The sequence below is a fragment of the Myotis daubentonii genome, chromosome 2 (genome assembly GCF_963259705.1).
Source record: "Myotis daubentonii chromosome 2, mMyoDau2.1, whole genome shotgun sequence".
NCBI classification, from domain to species: domain Eukaryota; kingdom Metazoa; phylum Chordata; class Mammalia; order Chiroptera; family Vespertilionidae; genus Myotis; species Myotis daubentonii.
The window spans coordinates 199264964-199276066 of record NC_081841.1 but is presented as its reverse complement, the minus strand read 5'-3'; the positions used below and the strand labels follow the sequence as shown (position 1 = coordinate 199276066).

The 11103-nt window shown below is 43.1% G+C and overlaps 1 protein-coding gene across 3 annotated transcripts in view; it reads left to right on the top strand.

The window, feature by feature from the left end:
• The first annotated feature begins 32 nt into the window (after nt 1–32).
• Nucleotides 33–11103, top strand: part of BAG4 (BAG cochaperone 4) — a 44680-nt gene continuing 33609 nt past the window's right edge. For all 3 annotated transcript variants that reach the window (XM_059685401.1, XM_059685400.1, XM_059685399.1), the window contains exon 1: nt 33–302. In XM_059685401.1, the coding sequence (XP_059541384.1) occupies nt 33–302 (270 nt within the window). The remainder of the gene's footprint in view (nt 303–11103) is intronic.

Sequence of the window (11103 nt, the reverse complement as noted above, 5' to 3'; positions counted from 1 at the left end):
GGGGCGGGAAGCTCCTAGGGGCAGTAGAGCCCATGTCGGCCCTAAGGCGCTCGGGCTATGGCCCCAGTGATGGTTCGTCTTATGGCCGCTACTACGGGCCTGGGGGTGGAGATGTGCCGGTGCACCCACCTCCACCCTTATATCCTCCTCGTCCTGAACCTCCTCAGCCTCCCATTTCCTGGCGGGTGCGCGGGGGCGGCCCGGCGGAGACCACCTGGCCGGGAGAAGGCGGAGGAGGCGATGGCTACTATCCCTCTGGAGGCACCTGGACGGAGCCGGGTCGAGCTGGGGGAAGCCACCAGGTAAGCTTTGTGCCATTTGTCCTAGGGGGTCCTTTGGGGGTGAGGGCCGTGGAGATAGATATACCTCCAGAGTTCGTCATGGATCGGGTTTCATATTTGTTTACCTTTTGGGGAAGTATGTAGCGATAAGAGACTGGGATATGCTCGTGTTTTCTTTGCCCCTCCTTTTCCACTTCGACCATAATAAATGTGTATTACCATTAAAAAGGGGGAAAAGATCCTGCGCTGACTTGCTAAGCTAAATAGAGGATGCGGGATGTCTCGCCTGGGAGCGATGCGGGGCTGAAGTGACCCAGCTCTGCTGGTCGAGCTCGCCATTTATCCTGCGTGGCTGTCAGGCCGGCTCCCGCGCAGGGAGGTGGCTGCAGCCCCCGCCGCCTGCCAGCGGCCCCTCCCGCGCGGGGAGGGATCTGGGCATTTAGCCTTTGCCCGGAATGCCCTGCCCAGGATTGAATCACGAATAATCGGTGTTGGAAATCACTTGCGTGTGTGTGTGTGTGTGTGTGTGTGTGTGTGTGTGTGTGTGTGAGAGAGAGAGAGAGAGAGAGAGAGAGAGAGAGAGAGAGAAGGGGGGGAGGTTATTTAATCTTCACGGCGACTGCAACATAAATGTTATTGCACACAGCATCCCTATTTTACGATTAAAGAACGGTTGGCTCTCAGAGGTCAACTCGTTTGCTCAGTATAATCGGACCTATGCCATTTTATTTCTTGTGTTTCTGCCAGAAAGCTACAGTACTTATGCTTTGTTAATGCAGTATTCGTCCTAGACTCGAATTCTCATCATATGGTGTGGGACACATCTCTCCTTTCGTTCAGGAATTATAACATCCTCATTGTTGGAAGATGTGACAGTGAAATTCCCATACATTGCTGATGGGGATGTAAAATGGTTCAGTGCTTTGGAAAATGGTCTGGCAGTTGCTCCAAACGTTAAGCGGAGAGCTAGCATATTACTCAGCAAGTCTGCTCTTAGAGACATATCCAAGAGAACTGAAAACATATGTCCACATAAAAACTTGTACACGTATATTCAAATTCCAAGTAGCCAAAAAGTGGAAATAATTCAAATGCCTATCAACTGATGAATAGATAAAATATGGAATATTCATACAATGGCATTATTTAGCCATAGAAAGGAAAGAAGTACTGATACATAACATTCTGCAACATGGATGAACCTGGAAAACCTCCTGCTACATGAACGAAGCCAGTTGGAAAGATCACATATTTTATGTTGCATTTATGTGAAATGTCCAGATAGGCAAATCTATAAAGATAGGCAGCTTAGTGGTTGCCAGGGTCTGGGGGACTGGGGACATTGGGGGTGGTAGATAAAGGGTATGGTTTCTTTTGGGGGGGGATGATGAAAATATTCTGGAATTAGATTGTGATGATGATTGCACAACTTTGACTATACTAAAAACCATTGAGGCCAGGCCGGTGTTGCTCAGTGGTTACAGCGCTGGCCTGCTCCCAAAGGGTAGAGGGTTCGATTCTCCCTCATACCTGGGTTGCAGGTTCAGTCCTCGGCCTGGTGCAGGTGCATGTGCATACGGGAGACTACCAGTCAATGTATCTCTCTCACATCTATGTTTTCTCTCCCTCTCTGTCTCTCCCTCTCTCCCTCTCCCTCCCTTTTATTCTTTAAAAATCAATGGAAAAAAATCCTTGGGTGAATATTAACCAAAATAAATAAGTAAATAAAATAAAACACCATTGAATTGTGTTTTAAAGGGTGGGTTTTACCTGGTCTTGCTTGACAAAGTCACATATGACAAGCTCTGTAAGGAAGTTCTCAACTACAAGCTTATAACCCCAGCTGTGGTCTCCGAGAGGCTGAAGATTCGCGGCTCCTTGGCCAGGGCAGCCCTTCAGGAGCTACTTAGTAAAGGACTTATTAAACTAGTCTCAAACACAGAGCTCAAGTGATTTACACCAGATACACCCCAGCTGCTGGAGAAGATGCATGAACAACAGATCTGACCAGCTGTACATTTTGAAAAATAAACATTTATTAAATTAAAAAAAAAGAAGGGTGGGTTTTATAGTATGTTATATCTTAAATATTGTGTGAGAAAAAAACATGTAGTAGTGAAAGGTTAATTGTGAAGAAGGGTCTGTATTTGCTCTGCCTAAATCTGGAATAAGTAGCCTGTGAGACTTTAATCCCATGGTAGAGTGATGAAACGCTCAGCCTAAAATAGGCAAACTAGATGGAAGATCAATTGAAGGGAAAGAGGAGAGGAGAAGTCTTTTTTTCTCTTTAATATATTTTTATTGATTTCAGAGAAGAAGGGAGAGAGTGATAGAAAGAAATATCAATGATGAGAGAGAATCATTGATTGGCTGCCTCCTGCACGCCCCACACTGGGGATTGAGCCCACAACCCGGGCATGTGCCCTGACTGGGAGTCGAACCACAACCTCCTGGTTCATAGGTCAGCCACTGAGCCACGCCGGCTGGGTGAGAGAAGTTTTAAACTGAAGACTTCTACGTGGGCTTGTTGTATTACCAAAACAAAAGTGTGTTAGATGCTCAATAAGTACTTTCAAAATTTTTAGAAAGTGTGTTTTCAGAGTAAGGTTACAGAAGTTAAGATTTTTAATACTGCAGAGGCAGTTGTAAGCCATGGTTGGAGCATAGGCGTGCACACAGGGTGGGTGAAGGTGCTGGAGTAGTTGAATGTAAAGCTGGAATGTGTAATGGTCATTTGTAAACCATTTCAAGAGCTCATCTTTCTGGTTGATGTTTCTGAAACTTGAAAAGTATAGGATTGTAATTTATGCAGCAATAGAAAATTAATGCAAAAGATATGCATGCTGTCATGGGTGTTGCAAATGATTCTTTCCAAATTCCTTATTTGTCTTTTAACTTTATTTTGGTTTGGACATAAGTTTTACATTTACCTATAATCAAATATGTTAAACAAACAAACAAAAGGTATTAGGGGCCTTTTAAAACCTTATTACTCGCTTGGCCAGTGTGGCTCAATGGTGGTTGAGCGTTGACCACAGTTCGACTCCTGGTCAGGGCACATGCCCAGATTGTGGGCTCCATCCCTAGTGGGGGCGGGCATTCAGGAAGCAGCTGATCAATGATTCTTTCTCATCATTGATGTTTCTATCTTTCTCTCCTCTCCCTTCGTCTCTGAAATAAAAATATTAAAAACCCACAAAAAAAACCTTATTACTAAAAAAATTTTAAAAATGTGGTCCTTGGACCAGAGGCTTTAGTATTGCTTGGAGGTTGCTGGAAATGCAGAATCTCCTGCTCTAGATTTACTGCTGCAGTTTAGTAAGATACGCAGGTGATTTGTATGCACACTCATGTTTGAGAAGCATTACTCCATGGAATTGAATATAGTAGTGAGATGATGTTGCACTAAACTACTACAAAGACCTGACTCTATCTTTACATATTTAAATATAGCTATACTTAGAGCTCTGTAGTTTGCTCCCTGAGCTAGTAGCATCTGCATTACCTAGGAGCTTGTTGGAAATGCTGTATCTCAGGCCCTGCCCCAGATGCACTGAATCAGAATGTGCATTTTACCAAGATCCCTAGATGATTTACATATTCTCCCAGAACAAGTCATCCAGAGAGAGTTTGTGAAAGCTGGAAGGCACAGATGAGATTACAACCTAATCTGAGAAGTGATATACCATCATATTGGTCATAGAGATCAACCCTGGCACAATGTGGGAAGCAAGTTCACAAGGATATGAATACCAGGAGGCAGGGATCATGGGGGACCTGCTTTGGAGGAGGATTATAATGACAAGGAATAGAGAGACAGAGAGCTCAGTTAGGCTCCCAAAGTAGACCAGGAGAGAGGAACTTAAATGAATTTGAAACAATGTCTGAATGTGGTCAGGTTTTGTTTTTTTCCAACATTGTATTGTAAAAATTTTCAAACACACAGAAAAGTTGAAAGAATTATACAGGGAATACCTATATATCTACCACCTAGATTCTATAAATAGCATTTATTATATTTGCTTTATCACATCTATTTTATTCATTTTTTAAAAATATATTTTATTGATTTTTTACAGAGAGGAAGGGAGAGGGATAGAGAGAAACATCGATGAGAGAGAAACATCAATCAGCTGCCTCCTGCACACTCCCCACTCGGTATGTGCCTGCAACCAAGGTACATGCTCTTGACCGGAATCGAACCTAGGACCCTTGAGTCGGCAGGCCGACGCTCTATCCACTGAGCCAAACCGGTCAGGGCATCTATCTTATTTTTTGGATTCATTTCAAAACAAGTTGCATGGATTTGAAAGACATTTTCCAGGTATGTATCAACTGGTAGTGAGAGATGCAGGAGAAAGAGAAGGTGATTCTGAGGTTTTAGTATTTCATAGGAATAAAGGTTTCATAGGAATAAAAACGAAGAGGAAAAGGTTTTTATGGAAAGATATGGCTTAGTTTTGTACCAAAAGAACTAGTGATTGGTTCATAGAGGAGCTTAAAAAATATGAAATGTAAAGACTTGGTAAGGGTTTATGTACTGCCTTTCTTTCATTTCTGCTGGAAACCAATTAGTCACAGTAGTTAGTTATGAGCCAAGCTCTGGATGCAATGTATGCAGTTGATTAAAGAGAAGTTTGTGATTTTCTGTTCTTATTTTTTTTATGTCGAATTTTAGAGTTTTTGTGGCATCCAGTATTTGTTGTCTGTGGTAACAAAACAATAGATGTGGAGCTTAGGAGGGAGAATGGGGGCTGGAGATAGTGATTTGAGAGAGTCATCAAATATAAGCATAACTGAATTACCAAACTGAATAGTGTTGCCAGGGGAGATCTTTGAGAATCTAGAATAGGTGACAGCAAAAGAGGATCCAAAAGAATACAATGAGAGAGAACCCTCCAAAAGGTAGTAGGAAAATCAGGAAAGTCATACAATGCAAACCAAGCAAGGACACAATTATTTTGCAGACAAGTGATGTGAGAATTGAAAAGAAACTGGTGGATTTGGCAGTAAAAAGATGTTGATTTTCATGGTGGGAGTTTAATATAGTATTAAAGTAATCAATGGGAGGTTTGGATAAGGAGATAGTGTACACTAGTATACTTCCAGAGTTTGTTATTAAGTGAGAAAGAAAGTAGTCACTTGACTGGGAAGCAGAATAGAGGGAAGAATTTTTAGGATTAGGTGGCTCAAGTGTGTTTGGAAGCAGAGGAGAGTAACCTAGTGTATTGGGTGAGAAGATGCAACCAAAAGGATGGAATATGGTTGGGGGTGAGGAAAAGTTGAGAAACTTCTTCGTGAGCCAGAGGAGATGATAGAGTAAGTTTGGAGTTGGAGAGAGGGACATTGAGGGATTTACAGCCCTTGGCATCCTTTCTTAGTGAAGATGGAGGGAGAGACACTTAGCATGTTAGCCTTTTATATAGATAGATAGATAGATAGATAGATAGATAGATAGATAGATGTTTCCCTCTCTCTCTCCCTCTCTGAAGTCAATATACCACTAAGGATATCCATTAAGGAAACTGTTTGAGTTACTTAGATTAAGTATTTTGTAAGTCTTTTTAAAATATATAGTTTTTGAATTCTTTTTTTTTTTTAAATATATTTCATTGATTTTTTACAGAGAGGAAGGGAGAGAGATAGAGAGTTAGAAACATCGACGAGAGAGAAACCCCGATCAGCTGCCTCCTGCACATCTCCCACTGGGAATGCGCCCGCAACCCAGGCACATGCCCCCGACCGGAATCGAACCTGGGACCCTTCAGTCCGCAAGCCGACGCTCTATCCACTGAGCCAAACCGGCTTTGGCAGTTTTTGAATTCTTACTGATATTTCAAATTCAAATTAACTATTAAAAATGTAAAATTTTATTATTCTTATATCTCTTATCTCCTATTGTAAAAATACTGATTTTCAACCACACAGCATAGTCATTCATTTGCAGTTATAGTACCCACACAACAGTATCAAAAATACTAACAATGTTGTTAATTATTCAGATGATGACTGAAGAAACTTCAAGTTTTTTTTTTGTTTTTGGTACTCTATAAAGTTTGCATATCCCAATAGGGATGTTGGTCAAATTACTATGCTTTATGTCCACTTGAAATAGTTTCTCTTTGTGAGGTGGTTCTTTCAATTCAATACTGAGTAGTTTTTGCTTTCTTTTAGGGATTTAAAAACATTTCATTATTTTTTTATAGTTATGTAAAATATTTACAGTTGATATAAAGTTAAATGTTGAAAACAGTGTATATTTAAGGAAAGTCTACTTTCAATCCCTGCCCCACAGTTTTGTTTTTTAACTTTTTATTATAGAAACTTTCAAACGGATATAAAAGAAAGAGACTATAATAAAAATCCCAGATATCCATCACTCATCTTCAGTAATTATCAGTTATGTTAATCTTGTTTATTTACAAATAAACTGGAGGCCCGGTGCACAAAAATTTGTGCACTGGCGGGGTGGGGGGTGTCCCTCAGCCCCACTTGTGCCCTCTCACAGTCTGGGACCCCTTGGGAGATAATGACCTGCTGGCTTAGGCCCGCTTCCGGGTGGCAGAGGGCAGGCCCAATCCCTAGGTGCCTGCCCCGCAGCCCTGGTCGGGCTCAGAGCAGGGCCGATTGGGGAGTTGGAGCACCTCCCTCTGTCATGCACAGAGCAGGGTGGATCGGGAGGTTGCAATGCCACCCTCAGTCATGCTCAGGGTAGGGCCGATGGGGGGTTGGGACGCCGCCCCCTGTCACACTCAAGGCAGGGCCGATTGGGGAGGTTGCGGCGCCACCCCCTGTCACGCACAGAGCAGGGCAGATCGGGGTTGTGGCGCCACCCCTGTCACATACAGAGCCGGCCGATCAGGGGGGTTGGGGCTCTGTACCCTGTCACACACAGAGCAGGGCCGATCAGGGGGTTGGGGTGCTGCCCCCTGTCACGCACAGAGCAGGGCCGATCAGGGGTTTGGGGAGCTCCCCCCCACCCCCCGTCACGCACAGAGTAGGGTCGATAGGGGAGTTGGGGCACCGTCCCCTGTCACACACAGAGCAGGGCGGATCAGGGGGTTGGGGCACTCCCCCTGTCACACTCAGGGCAGGGCCGATGGGGAGGTTGCAGCTCCACCCTGTCACACACAGAGCAGGGCCCATGGGGGGGTTAGGGCGCCGTACCCTGTCACACACAGAGCAGGGCCGATCAGGGGGTTGGGGAGCTCCCCCTTATCAGGCACAGAGCAGGGCCGATCAGGGGGTTGGGGCGCCTTCCCCTGTCACGAACAGAGCAGGGTGGATAGGGAGGTTGTGGCCCCACCCCCTGTCACACACAGAGCCGCAGGGCAATCAGGGGGTTTGGGCGCTGCCCCCTGTCATGCTGCTCCAGGGGCCAGGAGGCCTCACAGCTCCGCTGATCCCAGTGCCGGGAGGCCTCGCTGCTCTGCTGATCCCGGTGCCGGGAGGCCTCGCGACTCCGCTGATCCCGGGTTTGGGAGGCCTAGTTGCTCCGCTGATCCCAGTGCTGGGAGGCATATTACCCTTTTACTATATAGGATTGAGGCCTGGTGCATGGGTGGGGGCCGGCTGGTTTGCCCTGAAGGGTGTCCTGGATCAGGGTGGGGGTCCCACTTGGGTGCCTGGCCAGCCTGGGTGAGGGGATGATGGCTGTTTGCAGCTGGTCACACCCCTTTTGGGGTGGGGTTACCCACTGGGTTGCCTGGCCAGTCTGGGTGAGGGGCTGAGGGCCGTTTTCAGGCTGGCGGGCAACTGAAGCTCCCAGCCTCTCCTTTTTTACTTTTTCTTTTTTTTTTTTTTTTTATTCTGGGATTTATTTACCTTCTATGGCCGTCACTGGAACTGAGAGCCGGCTTTAGCTCTGAGGTTCAGCTCCAGCTCTGAGACCTTGGCTGCTGAAAGCAGGTATCTTGGTTTATTTGGATTCTATAATTGAAACATTGTTGCCATCACTGCCGCTCTAAGCTCTGAGGCCAAAGCTGGCTGAAAGCAGGTTTCTGGAGCTTGTTTAGTTCCTTTAATTGCAACAGTGTTTCTTAGACTGCAGCTCAGAGCCCAGCAGCAGCAGGCGGGGAACCTTGGCTTCCTCCATCACTGGAGCAAGCAAGCCTCCTGTTCGCTTCAGCTGCCTGGCTGCCAGCTACCGTCTTGGTTGGCAGTTAATTTGCATATCACCCTGATTAGCCAATGGGAAGGGTAGCGAAGTTATGGTTAATTACCATGTTTGTCTATTATTAGATAGGATATGAATAAATCTCTTACCATTGTTAGTTATGGTAGTTTAAAAATATTACAATATTTGTTTAGGGTAGTCCTGAGGACAGGATTGTATTCTATTGGAAGTAATCTGCTCTGCAAGGAGAAATAGATGATTTGTGAAAGAATAGGATAATTGCAGGAGTAAGTATTAGGAAGAAGTTATGTGGTCCAGAACAGTGTGGAAGAATTGGCCTTTAGTAGGGCCAAGGACACTTCATTCATGCTTTCTGGGAAGACAATGACAGATATGGTATTTGGTAGATTTAGTAGGAAGATGAAGGAATTTCTGTCTGATTGCTGCTACTGCTTTTTCTTTATTTGATTTTAAGTGAAATGTGAGATAAAGTTGTCACTTGAAAAATGAAGGGTGGGATAAGAGTAGACATGGTTCAGGAAAGTGTGATGAACATACTAAGGAAGTGCAATATAGTTGCTAGGCAGTGCTGAGTGTCTACCTGAAATTTGTGGTCATGAATTTATAGTGAAATCAGAAAGCTTGTGTTTTTCTCCCCCAGATATTTAGATGAAGTACAGATGTAAAATCAGTGGATAACTTGGTTTTAAACTGGATTAGGTGTTTGTAGGGTGAGTATATCTGAGGGAAAGAGTGGCAGGGGATTAAGTAAGGAAGGAAATGAGGACATGGGTGGCATGAGGGATGCAAGGGTGGAGAGGTAGTAAAAATGTGGGGTACTTCAGAGAATCAGTAGGAAAGAAAAAAACAAAATAGTTCTGGGGAATAAGGTAGTAGTTGACCACCACTGGAGTGAGTTAGCTTCAACTTTTGTATTTTCATCTCTTTGCTCAAGATTCAAATTCTTGGTGGAGAGAAATCAATTAGTCAGTCAAATATTCACCCTTTATCCAGGAGAAGGAAGGAAATATATTAATCAGGGGAATTTGTCTGAGAAATTTGGTAGTTAGGATCTGAAGTTTGCCCAAAACATTTTTTTAAATCTTGCTGTTTTTCTATATTATGTAAAAGGAGATGTTACTTGCCCAGTTTGTACTAGGTGTACCAGTTAATAATATGGATTTTTTTCAATAGATGGAGTTACACATATGTTGATATATATGCGATTTGATATGTATGCTATTTTGTTGTATTGACAGCAAGCTTTAAAACTTCATATGTCAAATTTGCTGAAGGTGTTAACATCATAGATATTTTTACGCTTAAAAATGTTGAATTTCGTGCCAAAAAGAAGAGCATTTGTGGGAACTTTTAATTCATTACTTTATTTTGAAGAAAAGTGCTGCTGAAAGTTACCGTACACTTCGGAAAGCTTATGGTGAACATGCTCCATCTCAAGATACTTGGGAACGCTGGGTTAAACACTTTTTAAAGGTGATGATTTCGATGTGAAAGACAAAGAAAGTTCAGGTCAATTTAAAATGTTTAAAGACCAACAATTACAAGCATTATTGGATGAAGATGCGTGTCAAACTCAAAAAACAACTTGCAGAAAGATTAAACATTGCTCAGTAAACAATTTCCGATCTTTTACAAGCAATGGGAAAGATTTTAAAGGAAGGAAAATGGATGCCACATCAACTGAACGAAAGACAAATGGAAAACTGAAAAGTCATCAGTAAAATGTTGCTTCAACGGCATGAAAAAAAGTCTTTTTTGCATCGAATTGTGACTGGCGATGAAAAGTGGATTTATTTTGAGAATCCCAAATGCACAAGATCATGGGTTGATCCAGGTCAACCATCAACATCGACTGCAAGGCCAAATCGCTTCGGAAAGAAGACAATGCTTTGGTGGGATCAGGAAGGTGTGGTGTATTATGGGCTTCTAAAACCAGGTGAAACCATTAATACTGATCGCTACCGACAACAAATAATCAATTTGAACCACGCTCTGATCGTGAAACGATCAGAATGTGCCAGAAGACACAGCAAAGTGATTTTGCTTCCTGATAATGCACCATCACACACTTCAAAACCAGTTAAAGACACTTTAAAAGGTCTTGACTGGGAAGTATTAACCTACCCGCTGTATTCACCAGACCTTGTTCTTTCAGATTACCACTTGTTCCGATCAATGGCACATGCACTTTCTGAGCAGCACTTCAAAACATACGAAGAAGATGAAAATTGGGTCTCTGAATGGTTTGCCTCAAAACAAGAAAAGTTCTATTGGGACGGTATCCACAAATTACCTGAAAGATGGGGGACATGTGTAGCTAGCAATGGACATTACTTTGAATAAAGCACTTTTGATGTTTCTCTTGAAATTATCGTGTTTTCTTTGATTACAAAATCCGTCATTATTAACCGGTACACCTAGTATACTGTCATATAGAATAATTACAAACTTTAGGAACAGTTTTATGAAACCAATAAGTATTGTAATTAAGCTCAGATGGTGAAAATTAAACTCTCAGTGATCACACTGCCAGGTCACTTCTTTGTGAAACCATATTCACAGTTTTTTAGGAAAATTCAAAGATTCTGTTTAAGCTTAAAACTATACTTAAACTACAAAGTTCAAAGCACAATAACAGCTTATAGGGTAACAAATGTATATATTAAACCAGACTTTGGAAAGTTT